General features: G+C 35.3%; 2 protein-coding genes across 9 annotated transcripts in view; both read right to left on the minus strand.

Moving 5' to 3' along the window:
• Positions 1 to 565: 565 nt before the first annotated feature.
• Positions 566 to 20,051, minus strand: dpysl4 (dihydropyrimidinase like 4). Of its 2 annotated transcripts, none has more exons than XM_088635034.1 (14): positions 19,570 to 20,051; positions 13,127 to 13,215; positions 11,233 to 11,417; positions 9,857 to 10,021; positions 8,329 to 8,390; positions 8,158 to 8,238; positions 6,708 to 6,776; positions 6,445 to 6,565; positions 5,723 to 5,879; positions 4,130 to 4,271; positions 3,582 to 3,752; positions 3,289 to 3,468; positions 2,675 to 2,846; positions 566 to 1,995 (listed from the first exon to the last, which is right to left on the minus strand). In XM_088635034.1, the coding sequence occupies exons 1-14, from the start codon at positions 19,927 to 19,929 to the stop codon at positions 1,904 to 1,906; spliced, it is 2,046 nt and encodes a 681-aa protein (XP_088491160.1). In that variant the 5' UTR covers positions 19,930 to 20,051; the 3' UTR covers positions 566 to 1,903. The 2 variants fall into 2 exon arrangements, with proteins under 2 accessions (XP_088491160.1, XP_088491162.1); XM_088635036.1 differs by lacking the exon at positions 19,570 to 20,051 and adding an exon at positions 16,882 to 17,206.
• A 970-nt stretch (positions 20,052 to 21,021) lies between these two features.
• jakmip3 (Janus kinase and microtubule interacting protein 3) overlaps positions 21,022 to 23,851 on the minus strand; it is a 55,588-nt gene continuing 52,758 nt past the window's right edge. For all 7 annotated transcript variants that reach the window (XR_015939524.1, XR_015939523.1, XR_015939522.1 and 4 more), the window contains one exon: positions 21,022 to 23,475. The gene's annotated coding sequence lies outside the window, so the exon portion shown is untranslated. The remainder of the gene's footprint in view (positions 23,476 to 23,851) is intronic.

Below are 23,851 nucleotides of genomic sequence, written 5' to 3' on the forward strand. Positions count from 1 at the left end.
ATTATATACTGTATTATAAATATAGGAAATATTTCCTACCTCCATATGATAATGTTGAAATTATATCCTTAAAACCTTGCTAACCAGTATGAATAATATTTTGCCATAATTGTGTCTATGCTTTTTCCTAATTTCCTATGTTGTTCAGTTTGTAGTAGTGTTGCATATTGTCCAGACAGGATACTTTTATGTAGATATCATGACATCTTGAAATGGCTTCAAGACTTAACATTAAAATGCACTTATCTCATTAATGTCAAATAGACCATGATGGTGCAAATAAATCCCTATACAGTAATGCTGGTTATTCAGCTTCTGGCAAAATCATACAGCAGCTTTGATTCGACTAATAACTACATAGAAAACCTTTCAAAAAACAAATATGGTTGTTCCATTTATACAAAAATACTTGTTCTAAACACTCAAATTAATTGACCAGCCAATAAAATGCTGCATTTCTCAAATTATCAGGCCTTATCCAACATCAGACATTTAAACCGTGAGCAGTTACTGTTTTTCTTGCTTCTGTGATTGGTAACTACAAATTGGCAGCAGTACGACGCTAATCATTCAAGGACATTTATTTCACAAACCTTATTCAAGACAAAACAACGTTTATTTTAACATGCATATTTTGAGTCCAATACTGATAGACAGAAAGACAAGAAAGGTAAGAAGAGACCAATGGGTAGGACACATTTCCTTTGAATGAGCACAGTTAACTGTGGATTACAGTTCATGAAAAAATAACTGAAACATAAAGCATTGTTTTAGGAAAAAAATAATAACAGAAAATTCAAGTATTTTGGTTTTACAAATTCTCATTTTAGTACGAAGATAAAAAGTACAAACAGCAGGTTTACAAAGGTAGAAGAACAATATAACATGGACAATTGAAAATTTAAATCAGGTTTAAAAAGTGACTTTCAAAACCATTTTCCAGCACATGACAGCATTACATTGCCATGCTTTACAGTATATGGTTTTACAGCACCAGCTTAAAAAGGTTTTTTATCTTTAAAAAAATACAAAAATATTAAATCCACACTACGAAGGGGAATGAATATGGAAATGAGCACTGAAGCACAGTGAAAAGCAACTGAAGTCTAGGAGTCCAAGAGATCCCAGTGACACATGAACAATACTTCCAGTGGAAGTAAGATTTTAGAAACAAGTGAGCACAGGAGCTCCTAGGTTTAATACTTTGTTTTCCTTGTTAGGATTTCAACCGTGTTGCTGTAGGAAATACACAAACATGATGGAAGCCCTCTCAAAATCTATCCTAAAAGTTTCAGAAATTTCTTTAATATGTACCAAGAAAACACCAAATTAAGACCAAAGTTTGAAATCCAGATCCAATCATGCCAACATAATGGCAGGTAACAAATACAGAATAATAGCATCATATTAAGAGGAACACTAAATTGATTTTCAAATGATAACACTGAAACTGACCTTCATTTAATTACACCTTTGCTCAAAAAGAAGCAGAGTGTATTTATGGTTGTAGCATTTACAACTACAGTATAATGAAGCACAGAAACTAATTCATAAATTCAAAATGAAGTCTGATTATGTCTCTGAGGAATAGCAAAGCTAAGTTAGTCTTCATCAGACTATGAATGATCTGTTCTATGTGCATGCTGTGGATATCCAAATGAGAAAATGCATTTTTCAGGAGTAAAACATTATCCACACACAATTTAGGAATACACTGTACAGTATATGTCAACATAAAATGTTTTGCTATAGGTATTGGCAGTTTGTATGATAGCATCATGGAGCAACAGAGCAGTGGGTAACTCCTTTTTGCTGTTCCAACACAATATTATTGGCAGTGTGTATCAATAACACTTTTAATCCATTTTAATCCAAGTGCAAAAGGCATGCATGAAAAGAAAGATCATGAAAGTGACGTTATATTAGATCGGCCACCAGGGGGAGCAACAATCCTCTGCGCAGTGCGCCTAGGAATATCGTCGTCCATCTGAGTTCCTGCAACACATACAGTAGGCAGTACACAACACTGTAACTTGGAAAGCTCACACAGCACATCAAGGAGTTATTTTATTTTAAAAAGCACTACAAGACATTGCTAATTAAAATATGTCTACATATAATGTAGGTACTTATGATTTCTGTTAATAAACGTAGTTGTTGCAAAGCTTTCTATTGTTGTGACCTAAGTTTTCTTTTAATATGCACACAGATTAGTTTCCTGTTCTCTCCCAGATCCATTATCTAAGGCTACATTGAGAGAACTGTGTACCACAACTCATTCTGTACCCTGGGTATGGCTGAGTTCATCTGCAAGTAATACTGTTCCTCACTTCTGCAACACTATTCTGTCCTGTCCCAACATTATCAAGCAAATCAAGCACAGGACAGTAGTGTGAAATTTTGACATGCTGTATCATGTCAACTTTTTACAGAACTCTACACTGACAGCTGACGTGCATCTCATGTTCTTTTTATACTATTTTATCTGCATTTGCACTTGAGGGCAAGCACCAGTACATTTTAAACAAGCGTGATTCTCCCATGCACTTGATTTTGGATTGTATAAATTCCTTTCTTAACTAAAATTCATTTCATTTTTCATTAAATTAAAAGTGTATTTCAGTATAAAAACTGCAGTAGAATCAGGAAGATAATTTCTGTTAGGCGTGAATACCAGATAAAGTGAATCCCGACTGGTGCAGGTTACGAGCGGGTACCATCTGAGGTTTCCCTGGGCACGCTGTACCCCTGGAAGTAGGAGTGGGTGGTACTGTTTTTGTTGCTGCGGTGATATCGTGGACTGGACCATCATAAAGCCCTCTTGGAACGCCACGGATATCTGCCAACTTTCAAAGCATAATTTAAGAAGATTAAAGTCTTATATTACATCGTACATCTTCATAGTCTAAACATACTGTAGGCTTTTAGATTAGACATTGAAGGAAGTCTTCAATTTCATCAGTTCCTGGTAGATAACGTAGACACCCACTAAAACGCTTGAATATCATATATTTGAGTTTTCCCCAGTGCTTAACACTAACAGCTGTTGGTAGTTCAAAACGTTCTCAAAGATAACACAAAGCTCTATGTAGACAGATAATTAAGATTACTTGTGCCTGTAGCTAATATGAAATGCAAACAAAGCTGGCTTTGGTTATCACTGCAAAGTTCTGAGCCAGTAGTCGCTCAGCAAAATCCTACATCCCATATGTTTGCTTCTCTTGCCATAACACTAAATCTTGGAGCTTCCTTATTCAGAAACAAACATGTCATAATTTCACATCTTACCCTGCTCCTGGCTTTTATCTTTTTGTAAACATAATCTGGGAATGTCTTTCGGGGGATAAAGCGACCAGATCCTTCTGCAACGTTCAGCTTCCCAGCTTCCAATACAATTTTCCCCTGGCTTATTACTACCACAGGAGCTCCGCGGCACTCCATTCCTTCAAAGATATTATATTCAACAGTCTGGAAGAAGCAAAGCACATTTTTGATGTGTTAGTTTATCAAATACCTCAAAGTGTGTTCATATTTATCTTAATTGATTCATTATTAGTTCATACTATGACAAATTCTCTTACCAAGTTATGCAATTTAGCAGAGATGATTTTGGTTTCCTTGGGGTTCCAGATGACCATATCAGCATCTGAGCCAACAGCTATTCTGCCTTTCCGGGGGTAAAGGTTAAAAATCTTTGCGGCATTTGTACTGGTAACTGCAACAAACTCATTCTCATCCATCTTCCCTGCAGCCTAGAAAAACAAAATTCTATTCTGTTGGTTTATAATCTCCTGTTAATTAAAAGGCTGTAACCAAAAGGGAAAATTAAGATCAATAGACAAAATACAGTTTCTCCTTGGGTAACGCAAGGCTCGACTTTAGTAAAACACTCCCTTGGGTCCCAAAATAAAATTTTCTTGGTAAGGAGAGTTTACATTACATGCATAAAGAGCAAATATTGAGGTAAGTTACTTCAGTGGATGACTATTCACCTCTCAGAAGATCCAGGTTACATATAGACTTGTGAAAACAAACTCTTGCATAACCCAGGTGAGTGGATGTACAGTACTGCATTAAGCGCAGTGTGTTAATAGTGAGATTACAGAATCTATCATTTAAAGTAATGTACCACAGCCTTTTCCCAAATGACTGACATCCGTTCTTCAATCCCATTGGTCCCCTCAGGTATGAGTGTGAAGTTATCTTTTCCTACTGCTTTCTGGGCTGTTGTAAATGTACAGTGAGCACTTCCAGTTACTTGCAGGTCCCCACTGTTAAGAGAAAAATGTAAAAAATCAGCATCAGTATGTTGTTGGGTAATGTGATTCAAATTCATTGATACTCAAGAATATTTTAACAGCTTCAGTTTTCTAAAAAATGTCAATGGATGGTTGGTACACTATGAAGGGTTGAGAAATCTGATACAGAAAAGAGTCTCTATACTGTATATAATATAATGTGGTTTAAGGCTGAAAATAAACTTTCTCTGCCTAGACCCAAATAGAAGTTATATTCATGCACAATAAAAATGCAAAAATTAAAGTTTTTCACGAGTACACTAGGCATATTTGTAATATTGTAAACTGAGCAGATCAATTTGTTGATTGTTAGATTGTTGTTTGTTTGCTTGTTATTCCTTGGGATAACAAGATACTGAGGTTGCCAACTGCTCAGTGTTTGGCTGCCAAAGGGAGGTGATTACGAATCTCTAAAAATAGCCGCTCAAAAAAAAAACAATTTTAACTAATGCAAGAACATGCCCTGCTTGATTAATGATCATCCAGTTGCTATTGGCAAGTCTATAAGAGAAGCTGCCAAGAGAATGAGATTTTCTTCTTAAACAATTAGCAGACTAGTCCAGGAAACAAGGCCAGGCCATGGCCTGGATGGCAGAGGCTCTCCACACCAGCCAAGGTGGTGGCAGAAAGAGAAGTGTAGTGTTTGATTCACTGACGAAGGCAGTTTTGCCCTTGCCAGACTTGACAGAAGACAGTGTGTGTGACAACCAAGGTGAGTGATATGCTGATTGCTGCATTGTCCAAATCCAGCATACAACAGGGCAGTGAAAATGTGATGATGTCGGAAGGAACAGAACACCTTCACCAGATTAGAGCCTTACCGCTCAGTTACATTGAAAATGTCCTTGAGCCAATACTGTTTCCTACGAGTCAATCTGGAAGTCAGTTTTCCAACAGGGCAAAGCTAAATCACAGTGCCTGTGCTACAGTGAAGTGTCTGAGTTACAATGAACGTCAATAAAATGTTGTCGAGGTCTTGCTGAACACCTGACACTCAATGCCATCAACAGGAGGTAACCACAACCAGCCAATGTTCAACATCTATATCTGCACCGTAACAGTGGTGGTCTCTGTGTCTGCACAGCCAGGAATGTCTTAATGCTGCATGTCACGTCTAATAACTCGTGTGTAACACTTTCATTTTGACAGTTTCATACTGAAAGCCTAACATGATTCTTTGATCAGCATTTAAGTTCACATTTTCTGTGATTTTCATAGATGTTTAAAATATTAAAATACTTTATTTATTTAGAGTATTGCAGTTTGTTTGTGAGTCAATATACAATTGTAATTTTCACATTCCCAAGGTGTTATGGATTCATATTATAAGAATAAACTATAACATTACCAAGGAGACACTATCTGTTCTGTTGTACATTTCAAATCAGGCCTTCAGAATGAAAAGTAAAGCACTGTAAACTTACCAGGAGAGCAGTGAATTGAGGTAGTCTGGAGTGCTGGGATCAGGGCTCAGAGGAGGAGACATGACAAAGCCTGCTGCTTTCACCCAGTTTTTACTCCAATAGTGAGAGCCATCAGTGCCGAGACTGGCTGTGATTGGTTCCCCATATACCACTGTTCCTGAGAAACCAACAAGACACATCAAGCTTACAAGATTAACTCAAATGGCTGGTGAAAGTCTCTGTATTCCCTGAGCCTAACTTATATCTTGAGTGAAATATCATTTATCCCAAATGACATTATTACCATTACTAACTAGTAGCAAAAGAGACAGCTGTAAGGAATGGCTTGGTTGCTTAATTTGTACACTGCCTGCCTCTCAAGCAACTAAAATGCAAGAGGATAAGACTTAGACTTAAGACTTGCAGTGCAATTGAGAGGTCAGTGGTCAGGGACTTCTGCGGACATAGACGTAACATCATGTAAAATGAGGACCAGGAAGAAATTCATTGTAAGCCATTGAAAATCTAGCAGTACTGTGAGGTGTCAATAGTCCAGATACCCAAGGCAATGTTTGAACTGACTGTTTTCCCACAGAAACAAAACAGTCTGCAAATATCAATTCTCTGCAACATTAAATGTGATCACTAACAGTTAATTACTGATGTTTTTAATTCAATTTTTTTAGTTCATTTATGGTATTATCTATCAGCAACTGGTATGGTTGAAACCATTACCATCATACCTTTTCTTCTGGCCTGGGCAATGACATCTGCTGCACCTTTGCTCATGACTTTTGTGACATACAGCGGACAGTTGGCCTGTTTGGCTATGGTTATTGCACGGTACACTGCTTCTGTCTCGACCTGAAATGCATTACATTTCAAATAAGTGAAAACAGCCCCCTGAGCAAATGACATAAAGTTCACTGGTTTCCAAGCACTTACAGGACTAGCAGATTAAATTGCTTCTACAAGATGTTGTGATAAAATAAAGGGAAGACTATACCTCCTCAGGGTGACTCAGAACATGTCCTTCAGGACCTGTAATTCCAAGCTCTAGCAATATTTTCTGTTCCTAGAAAAGTACAAATAGACAAACAGTGTAAAATGTCATGATGTAAAGTGGTACTATCCATGGGACTAAAATTAAAGCAATGTATGAAATTAATATGATGTCTGTATTTCTGTTTTATCAATAAAATTTTAACTTATTGTTTAATTAGTTATTCACATATAAATTATAAGTTGATGTCTTTGTAAAAAGTTAAATTACAATCAAACCTTTGTCACTTGGAAAGACACACATAATATAAATTTCACACTTTTATGGACTGTGAATCAATATCAAATTCTTTGAGTTTAGATAAAAGCAGCTAATCGTGTCAATATCCAAGTCCTGACAGAGTAGCTCTAGACTGATTTTTAATTATAGCTTTTTGACACTCAAGAGTGATTCATGGACCATTTGGAATCCCCCTTCTTCATTTTGCACAAGCCCCAGGAAATTGTAAAAGATCTGTGTTTTCTCACTCATGGTATGAGACTAAATAATGGAACAGGAAATGATGAACTAATAAAGCAATCCAGGAAATGCAGACAATAACATAAATAAAATACATGTTTTCATTTTTATTGATTATAATGGAAGAACATTTCCAGGCACTCGCTGCTTCATGTTAGACTGAGTGGTGAGGAGGAGATACCTTATGTGATGCAAAGCAATGAAAACTGGGGGGAAGGGCTAATTACTGTACAGATCTTCTTTGTTTACAAATTGTGAAGAGCATCTTTCTGTGTTAGTTTTACAAATTCACTTACAAGTTGGTTACAACAATTTGTACTTTTTTGTGATACTGTATATTCATAAGAACATACTGTATGAAACTGTGCAAAAATTAGGAAACTGTTTGCCATATCTAAACTTGTTTATAGCAGCTAAGTGATTTGACCATCTCATATAGATTGAAAGAAACAAGAGTGTCATCTTTGACAATATGGAAAGATAGCTTATTCTAGACTCCCACACTTATTTTTGTATTCAGGTTTTGAACGCATATGTCCTTATTTTCCAATTCTGTCTTCTGCTTTGTTTCCTTGCTGACTCTGAAGAGGTCCATAAGATTAATCTTGTCAGTGCCTTTGAGGATTCTGAGTGCTTGAATCAGGTCCCAAACCTTCTTAAATGTTCACTGTTGTCAAGTCCATTGTGGACAACTACTGTAGATGAAGTTACCATAATCTTAATAATTCCAGCTTTTTATGTTGTTTTGATGTAATTAAAAGGCTTGTGTTTCTCAATGAGCCTGGTTTTGTAGTTTGAGAACACGAGTGAGAATTCTGCGCTAGGTAAGAAAAACAACATTTAACAAGTGTTACCAAAAGCATCCTCTTCTTCTGCAACACGTTTTTATTCAGTCTAAAATGAAAAATAACTTGGACAAAACCTGAAAACAAACCTCCTCGATAATGTCTCCATTTTCTGCATGCACTTGAGCAATGGCTCCCAGGTCTCGAATGATGCTCAATATCTCATACATCTGTGAGAAAAGGCAAGAGTCTGTCATGTGTGCACAGAAAGAATAGTATTGATACTAATAATATTTATTAATACTAATTAGTTTTTTTACCTGGGAATCAGAGCACTGGTATTTGTCCTTGTAAGCCATGAAGACCAAAAAAGAATTAACTCCTGTAAAAAAAATACATAACAGGTCAAATCAACCTGGCGTTTCCCAGGAGTAGACCCCAGGCTACTTTGACCCTAAATTAGATAAGAGGTCATTGAAAATTATGAAATAATTATAAAATCACATACAAATCAAGATGTTCAACATATAAAATTATAACAACTCTGTTGTTGGTTATGTATTCTTTTAATTGCAATGCCATGACAGTTTAAACTATAGGCCTGTGTCCGCAGGAGTTTTGTATGAAAACATTTGTATGACAGCAGGTCATAACACACATGACAGCAGGTCCTGTATACTAAAATTATCTTATAAAGTAAATCCCTCTTGTTAATTCCTTTTATGACCTTTAAACGGCTCCAAACCGTGTCAACATTCAATGCTCTGCTGTATTAAATATTATTAGGAGAAAACACATTACACATGAACAAGTTAAGGTTAAATTCATACTGAAAAGTGGAAAAGAAACCTTCTGGTGTGAAGAAGGCTCTACAATCCCTATTTAGGGTTTTTCCTTCTTACTTTCACAAATGAAGAAGCTTGACGGCCTAAATACGTTTCTCTTTCTACTTTTCAATGTGAAATTATTGTTTTATTATTTATTATTCTTTTCAGTTTGCATGCTAAAGTAGCTCCCCACTCAATCCAAATACGTTAAATATCTACTGAGTATAAACTTTTCTTTTTATGAAAGCACACTTTATGGCTCAATGGGAATGGGTCCCCTCCTGTCTCTGTGGATTAATTTGTAAAGGCTTCATGCAAATAATGCCTGAGGCTGTGTAAGAGTCAGTCTCTTCAAATAAACATGCTCAACTGGCAAAGAGGAATCTGAGTGTAGCTTGCAGAAGTTAATCTAGGTCAAATAAAAAAAGAACTAGACTTCTTTTTTATACATTACTTCACTGCACATTGCCAGGAAAGCATTACATAGAAAAGGCAAAGCTCTTTTAGTCTAATGTAGCTAGTTTTGACAAAAATGCAACACTACATGTATGCAACATATACCAAAATGCCAGTTATATGACTAATTTACTGTATCCTAGTTTTAATCACTGAGAACATCAATAGGACTTTAATAAAAAATGGTGTGGAGGCTCATCTGCAAAGTAGGGCTTTACCTATACGGATTTATTGATTCACATTCTGAAATGACTCTATTTCACAAATTTACTGGACTTTAAAAACAAATAATTATGGAATGTAGTTCTAGCTGCGTCACCATGCATAGGCTGCAAAGGAACAAGTAAAAGTTACACACCCGAAGAGGGTTCCACAGCCGAAACATTGTGATCCTTTTCTTCTATTTCCAGCATGGAATAAACCTTTACTTGTTCCTTACAAAATGTTATACATAAAACATACTCATATCATCAGTGGCTTTCTGAAGATGATAAGCTTTTATGAGGAACAAATCTCAAGGGAAGCAGCAGATGTCCCGGTATACAGTATACCATACATACAATACCTTTATCCTTGACCAATGCTTCAAGTTCTTCCTTAAGGCTTTCATGCCAGCGTGTGATATCCACGTGAAAAGAATAATCACAGCATGATTTTTTGTCTGCAAGCTCTTGCCACTGTTCATAGGCAGCCAGAAGGCTTGATCCAGGCTCAGGAATGACATGGTCAACTACAGGAACAGAGATTCAATAAGAAATAAGTGGATTTCATTGTATACTATGGTGTATAACAACAATGTAACAAAATGCATGTACTGCAGGACCTTTCTTGTGGATGTTGTAGACTTTCTTGTGGGAGAGTTGTTCCATCCAAATATTTCTTGCTTAACAGCCAAAATATGTTTTTTTCTTTCTACTTCAAGGTTAAACTAATTCACTGTTACATCATTGAGTCAGTTATAGTTGAAAGAAAAAGTTTGTGAGCCCTTTGGAATTACCTGGATTTCTGCATTAATTACTCATAAAACTGTGGTCCTACAATTTTACCTATTCTAAATAAGGCATCACTTATTAAAAAGAGTCATTTTTACACATTATGATGGTTCAACTTTATAGGAAGTAAGTTTCTTAAAACAAATAAGAAAACAACCCCAATGTTTAAACAATGTGTTCAGTACTGACAAGAAGAAGTACAATTGTTTGTGTGTTATTAGTTTAAGCAGATTGTGTTTATCTACTATTGTGACTTAGTTGAAGATCAGACCACATTTGTATGAGTAATTAATGCAGAAATCCATGTAATTCCAAAGGGTTCACAAACGTTTTCATGCAACTGTATATATTCAACTATATTCAAATATTCAATGTGACTGGAGCATTCCTAGTGAGATCATTAAGTCAGCCTCCATAGGGATGGTTCATGGGGCAGAGTAAGCTTAAAGGATAAATCTAGCGAGATAAGTTGCACAAAAGTAAGAAACAACACAATGCCCACATCAAACAGGAAAGACAAAAATCACCCTCATACTTTATCATCATAACATAAGAAGACTGCTCTATGATAGGGTTTTCCTCTTTCATTAGACTAGAAACCAGATTCTATGCAGGTAATATTAACACTGGAAGAGAACAACTCTTCTTAAAAGGGGGTTGTTGTCTTATTAATTTGAAGAAACTTACTTCCTACATAGTAGAACAATCAAAATGTCTAAAAATGACTCTTTTTAATAAGTGATGCCTTATTTGGAATAGTTAAACACTCCATATTAAGTGACTTTAACAATACTAAAGCCTTTACTAGCTTGAGAGATCTGGTCAAAAAGCTTCCCATTCAAACTTCAAGTGTTGCCTATGCAAGTATTGCTAAGTGCAGTTATAAATTACCCCTCCAGACTAACAGCGAGTCACAGTATCTCCAAAAGATAGCAAGCATTTCACGTACTGATCATGGTGGTTCCTCCTGCCAGTGCAGCCTTTGTTCCATGGAAAAAGTCATCGGCTGGGGCCATGCCCAGATAATGTGCATTGAGACATGTGTTGACATCTATTCCACCTGGAATAATGATGTTACCGTAGGCATCAATTGTCTTCACACCTCCAGGCACAATGAGATTCTCCCCTATTTGCCTAAAAGTCAAACAACACAGAATGCTGAAACATGCCATATCTTGCCAATAATAATAATAATTGCTTACACTTATATAGCGCTTTTCTGGACACTCCACTCATAGCGCTTTACAGGTAATGGGGACTCTCCTCTACCACCACCAATGTGCAGCATCCACCTGGATGATGCGATGGCAGCCATAGTGCGCCAGAATGCTCACCACACATCAGCTATCAGTGGGGAGGAGAGCAGAGTAATGTAGCCAATTCATAGAGGGGGATTATTAGGAGGCCATGATTGGTAAGGGCCAGGACACCGGGGTTACACCCCTACTCTTTTCGAGAAACACCCTGGGATTTTTAATGACCACAGAGAGTCAGGACCTCGGTTTTACGTCTCATCCGAAGGACGGCGCCTGTTTACAGTACAGTGTCCCCGTCACTATACTGGGGCATTAGGACCCACATGGACCGCAGGGTGAGCGCCCCCTGCTGGCCCCACTAACACCTCTTCCAGCAGCAACCTTAGTTTTTCCCAGGGGGTCTCCCATCCAGGTACTGACCAGGCTCACACCTGCTTAGCTTCAGTGGATTGCCAGTTGTGAGTTGCAGGGTGATATGGCTGCTGGCATAATAATGCTGAAAGCTATACTTGTATGGCAATTTGGAACTTGCATTCCACAGGGCCTTTTCTACTTTTAGATTTTGTATTCTTTGTAATTGGTGATGTCCTTTAAAACATATTGAATGTTAGCTCTTTAGAATACACATATACACTACTGTAGGGGAACAATGTGGTGACTGAAAGACTTAAGTGTGTGTAATTTTATTTTAGATTCAAATTTAACTGAAATCATAGACCATGTTTGACTAGTTGTTGCTGTATTACCTCTTACAAAATAGGAAACGTTACAAATGAGAGGAAACCATTTGGCCCATGTAGCTCATTTGGCTGCTAGTATCTAATTGATTCAATGATCTCATTCAACCATTCAATCATTTCTTAAAAGGAGCTAGGTTTTGAATTTCAACATGGATGTATAGACTCCCACAACCTTTTGTTTATTAAATTGCCCCTTGTTCTCAGCTTTTGTAGTTGCTGTTATTTCTGAAGTGGTCATTGGGATGACTTTGTCAATACCTTTGAGAAATCTTAAAATCAGGTCCCTTCCCAGTCTCTGCTCAAACAGAAAGACTAAAACAGGCATACTGTCAACCCTGAGTCAACAGTCTCTTGCCACAGAACACTTCAAACCTGTTGTGAGTTCTAGGGAGTGAGATCACAATAACTATCCCTTGTTACAATTACAATGAGAGCTGTTACATACACAACCAGAGTCTTACAAAGTGCGAAGTATGTAATAAGTCCTGATGAAGATCTATTTAAGATCAGAACTAATGATTTGGTGTTGAAATAAATATTTTTAGAATATCTGAAATTAATGTACGGATATTACATCTTTCCTCAAGTTCTAAAGCAACCACAAAAGAAAAATTGCACAATTGGAAAAATATGCTTGAAAAGAGAGGTTTGGTGATTGTGTGGACCTAGCTACCTTTTCACATGTTGTAATGAATTTCCCATTACATTAGCAAACTTTGCAGATGTCAGTAAATATTATATTTCCATTTTAACAACTGACTAGATGATTCCTGTTGTTGTTTTTAATACAGCCAATGCAAAGGACCCCCAGATGTATTATATTTATAAAATTAAAGTGAATTCTTACTTTATGATCCCATCTTCTACATATACGTCAGCATAAAATGACTGGTCATCATTGACAATCTTTCCCCCTTTAACGATGAGGCGATCACTCTGAAAAAGAAAGAATTGCAATTTTCAATGAATAACTCATATTTCAAAGCCTACATTACAACGTCATTATCACATATATATCTCTCTCCAAGAAGGCAATGCTGAAAATAAACAATACGGTTTAAGCTCAATATAGTAACAGGGTATGCTCGTTTTTGAAAAGTATTAATTCATTACAATGAAGATAGTAAAAGCATTGTTAAAAGCATTGAGGTTGTTACATTTTCACTGTTTTTAACCTGCCTATGAGGAAGCCAATTCTAAATCTGTTAATATAATGAATAAAGACAGCTTTTACTGCAACTGAGATTTGATTGTAAATTATTATTACTTCCTTTATAGTTTGTTAAAATAGTGCTAGCCATTTCATTCCAAGTGTTCCCAAAGCAGTTTAAGTGCAGGAGGGGACTCACTTCATGCACCACTGAAGTGCACCTCCAACTTAAGAGACCCATGGTAGCCATTCTTCCACACAATCAGACCAGGTGGAGAAGCGAAACATTTCACCCATACAAATAATGGGGTAATTTAATGTGGTCGGGTTGGAACAGACCCAGAATGTATCTTAGCCAAGACACAGTGGTTAATACCCTTATGTTTTTTTTTAAGTGCCATGGGATCTATAATGACCAAGGAGTCAAGATTTTGGTTAAAGGTCTTACCTTTCTATAGTACAGTATCCACTAGTCACCATATTGGGTCATTAGTTTGGAAATTCTGGTTTAGAGGAAAGAGTGTCATCTGCTGGCCCACCAAAGCCACTTGCAGCAGTGATTTAGTTTTCCTTACAGGCCTCCCATTGTTGTACTGACCAGTATGGCACACATGATGCAAAATATTGTATTTCAGTGAAATTATTAATGGCACCATATGAGACGTGTCCCACGATAGACAGCACAGTGAATCTGAGTTATACCTAAACTTGCTTCATAGTTCATTAGATCATTTACTGTACCCAACATTCTATGACAAACACCACACAAAGCAGTCCACCTTGTATGACAATTGTATTGATTTAATGTTAAAATTTGTTTATGTAGCTTATTGACATATAAGAATCCCATTAAAAAATTTCATTCTGTCATTAAAATCTCTTGGTTTATTACAATCAGAAGCATTCCCAAAAGCTAGGCCTATATTCAAAATTCCATTATAATAAACAAGAATTAATACATCTACAGTACAGTTAATCTTCCAACTTTTAAACTTCATTAATATCAGAGTTATATCTACTACTTATTCTGGTCACAGATTAAATCTTATCTCACAGAATAAATGTCATAAATATGCATAAACTATCAATATTATTTGAATATGGAGTTATTGTTTTATTTACACATCTAAAAAGATTTTTTTTATCCATATGCTTTCTGTCCTCAGGCCAGGACCCATAGAATACTGTTTCCAGGAAAACTGTTTGTTATCTGTTATCTGTGGAGGATTGCACAAAGGATGGTACACGCCCTCAATACCATATTTTCGGACTGCACTCAAGGGGGTCTAGGAATAGAGGGCTCCCCTGAATGAGATTTTTTTAACTGGAGTTTTGACTATGTGCACCATTACTGTGTGTTAGTGTACAGTTTTCTAATTCCACACTCTGTCTACAGCCAGAGAAATGTAGCCCTGTTTTTAAAACATCTTGAAAACCCACTAAAATTCAAGTGTTTTGTCACAGTATCTGTTTTGGAATTTATGAATCTCAGTTTTATGAATTTATGAAAGGACATATTAATGATTCTCCCTTCCAACTCTTTAATTAGACTAAGATACAGATAACTGACTCAATCATTTCTTACAACAAAAGTGATTACTTAAATTGAATTCTGTTATTCTGCCGATTCCTTAGCATTTTTACCTCATTTTCTTTCCAGGTTTGAAATTCATTCAAATCACTAGTGAAACTATTTGCTGGTCTCAGGATAGCCATCACTGGATATTAATTTACATCACAAACAGCACCTGGACCACAAAACTGTTTTGTTGTAGAGGGTCATGACAAGATAGCAGGAGGATATTTAGATATTCAATCAGAAGAAAACTATAGTGCAAGGCAGAGGTCTGAGTGCCCTGAGTCAGACATACATGCCAATCAGTGTTTGTCAGGATGTAACCTACAAGTGTACTGTAGTTTGAATGCAGAAGGAAGTGATCTGTAAAAAAACCTATTGACTTCAAAACAAACCATTTACTGTAAGTAAAATTTTACATACAGACATTATTACAAAGGCATATTACTTCTCATACAATATAATGCACTTTCTAGTACGTATTCATAAACTCAATCTATACATTTTCCTTTTTTCCAGATTCCCTTAGATGTCACATAATATTATTTGTATGAAAACCCAATGTGATATACGTAAAGTGACAACACACTAGGAGGTTACAAAAGCTTCCTGCTGAGACTGAACATGATTAGCTACTGTATGTAGGGCAGTCGAAAGGCAGTTTGTCATTGCACACAGCTTCCTCTCAGTCTGCATTAGGATTTGGAGATTTTAATGTTTTGGAATAATGCCAAAGGGGAATGACGATATTGGTTCACCTTATCTTACAAACGTCTAACCAACCAAAAACTTAATTTAGTAAACAGGTTCCAATTAAAAGTCAGGATACCATCATTTCCAAGATAACGAAAAAGAAAAAAAGAAACGTTGTAATTTTAATTGCAGTTGAAGGCCAGACGGCTTACGCGTAAAATCTAATGGAACAGACTAGCTCACTGAGATTTACTGTAATATTTTCTTTTTGTGCATTTAATATTTTCGTATTTTCTATGGTTCATATTTTCTAATTCTCGAATCAAATCAATGTAATTAAAAAGTAATGACGGCCAGCTGTGTCAAATTGAGCGGAAGGGTATGGGATTCTGTTTGCGATGTTAACAGCAATCCATTTGGGAGCGAAGGGAAGTAGCTCTTATGGACGCATACTATTCTGTTACATGGCAGAACCACAAAGAAACGTTACTGAAAGGGGCACACATTATTGCCATTTTCAAATCAATAACATTAGCACAGATTCTAAAAAGACACATGAAAATACATAGCATGGGCTGACTGTTCGTTTAATATGAAGTCAATAATGAAACATTCTGTAACGTACAGATGAATTATAAAAAATGAAACATCGGTAGAAACATCACTCCAAAACTGCGTTTTTAGAAATATATGGAAAAACGTTGTTAAAGCCTTCCAAAAATCACTAATAAATGATAACTTGGATATTAACTTGAATATAGCAATGCATTTTACCTACTATTACCTTAGGCTTTCAGGCTACAAATAAAATGGGACAATCCGTATACGATTGACCATAATATTTTGTGGGAGTGTTAAAGATGCCATGCTCGTGCTTAAAAAAACTACATATTAGCACATTTTCTTTATTTGAAAGCGGTATCGGTTTCAATTTACGTGAACCTGGGAACAATCAAACACAATCTTGACGTTTCGTTGTAGAAAGCCAGGATGCAGTTTCACATACAGTAACAACATTTGGGCCAAACAACGTTTGTGCTCTTGATGTGTCCGTATCGCACCATTTGTATCTATAAACTAATAGTTCCTGCGATATTTTCAACATAAATAAGTTATAACGACAGGCTACCACAGTATGATTCGCTAAATCATGGCTGTCACTGTGGCTGCAATGGCTTCTTACCGTTATACGAGGGATGTTCTTCTTGCCTTGGAAAGACATGCCGGCCAGTTCAGGAGCAGGTTTGATTTCTATGTCAGTGATCGTACGACAGGAATCTCTGCAGAGTTTATCTCCGTACGGAAAACGATCCGAAAGATATGATGTAATACTGTTCACTAATGTAAGTCGCCCAGCACAAGAGGAAATCGTGCCTTAATTATTATGATTATTTTGTGTCTGTTGTTGTGCCAGACAGAATGCTTCGAAGCTCTCTTCCACTCACAATACTTCTCGCTTGCCATCTGCCTGATTAGCATTCCAGACTCATCCCAACGGTTAATAACAAGCAGTCCGGCCTTTACAGTCTTTGGCCTTTAATTGGAAACAAAAAACCCTTCACGTTCTGCAAACAAAATCCAGACAATGCCAAATGCACAGGAAGATAAATTTACCCTATAAATGTATAAATGTAATTATTAATTTCCTTCATACATCTATAAACATATTTTCTTGGTTTGTTTACACCTTCTTATTTAATAATAATAATAAATAATAATTACAGCAATACCTCTAGTTAAGAATTATTTTTAATAATCATTTCAGATAATTTGTTTTGTTAAAATGTTGCTTCATACATCATGCAGCTTGTTTTCTTTATACAGAACAACAAACTTACTCTACTTGTTCTTAAAGTACAGTATTGCCTGTTTTAGCAAATTTTCCCTGTTTTTATCTTCATTAGTTGCCAATAATCAAAGTTTGGATGAAAGCATTTTTAGATGGCAAAACTTTACTTTGTTGTATGTATAGAAAGATGAAATGTCCATTAGATGCTTAAAGCTTCATAGTTGGAATGGAGCTCTTGTATGTCAATATTTATATTGGCGGTGTCAGTTTTTTTTCTGAAGAGAATATCCTGCTTCTGTTGCTTGAAGAAATGGAATGCTAACCCTTAATAAAAACATTAAATTAAAGTTGTATGAACACAGTTTTTTTATCTTATTCACTTTCTCTTACAGTCCATTTCTTTACCTTATATTTCTTGATTCATACTATCATATAAAAATGCCTGTATATTGTTTCAAACACTTAGTAGAACTGAATGAATTCTGGTATGGATTTCCTTTACATCATGCAACTAACTTTATAGTACAGTATGTACAGTAGGACAAATAGTCTACCCTGTCTTTTCTATAACCTTTTCCTAGATTGCTTATTCAAAAATATTAAAACAAATGCCACTAACAATAGAGGTCATTTTTAACCACACAGTTTGTTTAACTAACAGATTGTTAGTTCCATACTGCCTCAAAACAGTTCTATCTAGACTAATTCTTCTTTAAACTTTTATAAAGACATACTGTAGGTTTAATGAAGTGCTGATACTAATGATACAGATAGTAAAGGTACTACTGACAATGCTTTTTAAAAGTACGTATAACTAAGATCTCCTTAAATTAGATTACAACATAATATTACTAGAATCTGAAACATATATTTGCAGAAACTACTGTATTTCAATTCAGCAATATATATGATATATGGTTTACAGTACTGTACATATTGGTAACAGTACTGAGTATCATAATAATAGATGACAACATGTTCCCCATGTATAAAAATGAAAAAAGATAAGCTAAAACATATGTCATTTCAATCATTTTTGCAGTAGAAAATAGTAAAGATCAGTGCTATAAAATTCAACAATGAATAAAAAGTAAATGAAAACAAAAATGGAATGTTCATTTAACAATATTTTGACTATATCAGATAATCAAAAATACTTAATTGTTGTTTTCTAATCAAATTCCAAGAATCCATATCTATGTAGAAAAATAATGAAAATACGTTAATTTAAACATCTTTGGTAATATCAGGGGTTTGACCAGAAGCTCAGTGCAATGAAAGGAATATCACAGCATTGGTGTTACAGCCTTTCTTCTTAAGTCTGTCATGATTTTAATTATATCCTTTAATTCTTCATGATCTACTATGTATGACACATTATTGTCTTGGTAAACAATAATTATCAAAAACACTAAAACTAGCCATTGTAGACTTTTCACAAAGGAAAAGTTAGTTAAATTAAAAAATGTATCAAAATTGCATCTCTATACATAGTTCTTCAATTGCAACATGACTTTCAAAATAGATGGATAAGATACTAAAACAAATCACCCCCACCCTAAGTGAAAATACAATGTTGGATACATTTTAAAGTTTTTTGTGATCACATAAAAAAGATGTTTTATAGACACCTTTAGTTAGAATTACAACTTATATTTTTGTGAGCAGAGCACTTGTTTGTACTCGTACTTGTTTGATCTTCAACATGACTGACTTCTATAAGAATGTGAAAACACGTTACCTGTTCTATGTCTAACAGAGATTCGTAATCAAAACTTGTCTGCACGTTCAAAAACCGGAAATTACACTGTCATATAATGGAAACGGGTAGTATTTAAAATAATTAAGATGTTCAATTTCATGATAAACACTGAAAAATAAGTTTAAAAGCTTTTTTTTAATTTACCTCAAATAACCTTGGATACTTATTCTATTACTTATGCTCAAACCACCTAACCTTGAATGTACTGTACACATACCTTTATTTTTGTAATACAGTACAGTACACAGTATACTGTATACAGTATATTGCTGTCTGAGTCGATTGTTCTCCTAATACCTATAAATGCTTCGTAAACTTACCTGTAACTCTCCATTGTCTACAGTGTTATTGCCGTCTGAGATGAGCCCTCGTCCCAAGGGGCTGTTTGATGCTTCGGCACTACAAGGGGTCTCTGTGAAGCTGGAAAAATCGCTCACTTCACTGCCTAGCTCACTTACGGTGTCCGACTGGACTGATGAAATGTGTCTTTCTTCTTTAAGGTTCTTAATACCTTTTTTCCCTACGTTGAACGAATCAAAGTTGAGAGTTTTATTTTCAAAAGCTCCTTCCACGTTACAGAACATGCCGCCAAACTTAACTCTGGGTTTTGGGCTGTTTGTCCCCAGTTTTGATAGTAATGATCCTTCATCGTCTTCCTTAGGAAGTTTCCTTTCTGCCATTCTCCTAGATGAGGTCGAGGTTTCTCTGCGGTGCGGCTTATCCTAATTTTAGCCAGAAAAATAGTAACTGGCTTGGTTTCATAAGCCACTCATGTACCCCTTTTCACTATTAATAAGCAGGTGACGCCTTTCTATTGAGACCGCGAATGGAGAAGCTGTCCATGGGGTGTGGTTCTGACAGCACTCCCAGTATAAAACTCTCTGGGGAGCTGTTCTCCAGGGCGAGAGTGTCAGGCGTGCTGGAATGACTACTGTATATACTATATACTATATACTATATACTATATACTGTACTTATCACGACAACCATTTTTTTGTTCTGAAAAGAGACGAATAATCAGTTTTCAAATTTCCAAATACGAGTTACAAATTCGATGTTATCTTTAATCTGCAGAATTATTTAATGTAATAGTTTTAAATATGTTTTGTGTGTTTTTTAGAGATGTTCCAAAGCTTCACGAATGGACACGTTATCGTGCGGCAGCAATGATCGTATAGTAGTAGTAAGCGTAATAAGCCCTTTCTGTAGTGACTCTTAATTGGAAACAAAAATCTGGAAAACAAAATACTTAATGGTAATTCTTCAACACACGTTACGATGGGAACAGAAGACATGTCTAAGTTTTGAGAATCATTCATGTAATGGAAGTTTATGAAATCCAATATGATCGCTTGGTTTGCTTGTTCCTTCACATTACTTTATGCAGTTCAAGAAATTTAGTTTCGCCTGAAGCGCTCGAACAGCTACGTGTACAGTATATCTTTATATCTGTAATAATTTAGGAACCTGGATCCTTTGTTATGCGTCGTCTAGAAGTATACAAAATTGTCAAATGTAACAACAACAATAATATTCAAAGGTACTGTACCCGCAGATGCTCGTTGTTTCTCAAGTCTTAAAGGGGGTAGGTTTTTGGGAGTAGTTATACAGTAGCTGCAGTAGCAAGAGACAACAACAACTGTAAAGGGAGAAGTGTACTATAAAAGTACTACATGAAAGTACCCGTAAGAAACATTACCCATATCAAGCTAATGGGACTATATGAACAGACTTTATACAGTATTTTAATATTAAATGTAATGTCAAAGGGATCATGAAGCAATAAAACAATTATGTTTTATTAAAAAAATTACAATAATATATGCATTTTACAAATGAATAGAAAGAGCTAATATACATGGATCACAATACAAAAATATGTGTAAAATCTTGTAGCTGATCAACAAATAGTCCCGGTTTAAGGGCTGAAAATTACTTGTTTCTCACTTAACCAAACATTAAATAATTAAGGTATGAATATTAAGTGATTATAATGCAGATCACAAAACAAATTACATACTTTTGACCTGTATAGCCAGAAGCTAAAAGCTGTTATTTATAACTCTTGCATATATTTACAATAGACCCTTTTATAAAATATACAAGAAATAAACATGATTTAATACAAATATTCACAATATGGTTTCCTGAGTCTAAACTAAATCCATAAAATCCATTAGATAACCTAGTGTTTGAGTGCTGACACTGCAATTTTAAACTCTGGCCTCTTGTTTACAGAATACATAAGAGATCTTGAACTATGCAAATACACAAGTTGAAAGAAAGGTAAAACTTATTTGTTATCAAGCTGTGTAAGGCACTGAGGGTTTAGTGAAGGCTTTAATTATTGTTTATAATACTTCATATAACAGCTACTGTCCTTTAACAGCTTGAACTATATAGGCACACCCTGGAATACACACAGTAAAAGTATATACCAGGGGTCAGCTTTGAAAGTTTGAAGTTCAAATGGATATTAGTTTAGACAATCTCAGAGACACTTGCATATTTAATCTGCAAATAATGACAAGCTTTCCAAAATACAAAAAAGATTGATTCTAACAGAAAGTCACAAAAAGTACAAATTTATTAATAGTAATGTAGGGAAACATTTTACAAACCTTTTCAATTTATTCTTTAGTAATCAAGTTTATTTCAAATATGTTTTCTTGCTAGGACAGTTAGACAGCAATCCCCCCCTGTGTCTCTGTGTCTGAAATACTGAGGAGTAGTGGCTGTTCTCTTTTTCTTTTCAAACTTACACATTTTTCACTCTATATTAAATATATATCTCACAGCATTGTAAAATTATTGTGCTATCTCTTTCTCTTACTAATAACTGACCTCATGAGGGCCTGGTCATTGTGAATTACAATGTTGTGATTTGACCAGAAGTAGATCATCTGAGTTTTCTTTTTACACAAATACAGTATAATGTGAATTTTGCCCACCAGCATCCATCCTAAGTTACTGTAGATAACTAGCCAGGACTCAGACATGTTGTCTTTATGATTCCATCTCAATTATTTTAATAATAAAGATAAGTAGATAATTCATAAAGTAAACTAGCTTAACTTACTGTAACATCAGTTTTCTGTGTCTTGTGAACATTATTCATAAATGGAACAAACTTGGAGTCTTAAAGGCTAATGCAAGTGTTTTTGAGTGCCATATGGCTACAGTTTACTGAAAATAACACAACTTAATAATTTAGCCATTATATTGATTCTGTACAAATATCCTTTGTTACATACAGGTATATTTTGGTACCAATCACCTTTTCATATTACATGCCTTGTTTCTGCGCATCTTCTTTTTGATCAATATTTGCTTCAGACTCTTTGTCAATTTTTGTTCTGTGCAAAATACATTTGAATGACACCATGATATACAGACAGTATATACAACATGCTAAGGCTTGGCCTGAGTATTAAATTAAATGTGCTAGGTTTAAAAATTACTTGCCTTTGCATCAGATTATACATAGGAATGCGTTCTGTGCTGTACAAAATAAATCGTGCAAACCTTGTCACACCATTTGCAGTAGATCTTTCTTTTTCAAGCAGGCCAACGACTTAAGGTCCTCATAAAAATAATTTTAATTAAGGCAGATTTAGATGTACCTGCATAGTACTGTACATTCAACCAATTTATCATACATTTAGCCTTCCTAGAGTAAATGTTGGCAATTAGTTTAACAGCAGACACAATGACATAAGCTAAACATGGATAATACAAGGACCGACTGCTCAGCCAATGGGAAAAAAAGAAACAAAAATGATATTAAGTAAATTTAAGGATTCTTAAGTAAAGAATACAAACTGTAAGAATAAACGTGTCAAAAGAAAACTGAATATTTTTGTACTTTCTTGCCTATTTTTAAAGCAGTGTCTGTACAGTTTATTATTGGGTAATGGCATTTTCTTAAATAAACCATCTTGAGACATATTTTACATCTATAATTGGAGATAACTGAGACATTCCTGTTGCTGAAATGTGCTTATCAAATTGCTTTTATTTCATCAATACACTTTTTGGATAGGCTGTTCTTTGTTGCCCAATAAAATAAATTAATCTAAAAAATAAAAAATATGTTTGCAAATAAATTAAACTGAAAACTCATAGAGGACCTGGTTGGTACAATTTCAGAGTTGGTAGGGAGACTGGCAGTTTTACACAGCTGGTTAAAAAACAGGTCATCATATTCCTCTGGTGTTGTTCTCTCCCTAAAAAAGAGATTTAAACAATATCATATACTGCATGTCCATCCAAGTTTACAAGATTTCCAGGATTCTCTAACACCATATTTTGTAAGAATAAGAACTATAATAAAAAGCATCTATAGCATCAAAAGATTTCTAATGTTAATATTGCAACTATTACACGCATCCTTATCTGGAATGACATGCAAGACCGAAGAGCTGTGAAGCAGCAGAGCTCTCAGCCAAACCCCTGCTTGTACTGTACATAATTAATAAAAAATTCTCTCTTCCTCTCATTTGGAAAGCAGATGTTTTCTGTATGTTCAAAAGTGGCTTTCGGAGATTCTGATCAGTGAAATTATGTAATCAACTGGTCACACTATATATTCTGTGTATGTGT

This window comes from Lepisosteus platostomus, chromosome 6 (genome assembly GCF_059453375.1).
Source record: "Lepisosteus platostomus isolate fLepPlt1 chromosome 6, fLepPlt1.hap1, whole genome shotgun sequence".
Classification (NCBI taxonomy): domain Eukaryota; kingdom Metazoa; phylum Chordata; class Actinopteri; order Semionotiformes; family Lepisosteidae; genus Lepisosteus; species Lepisosteus platostomus.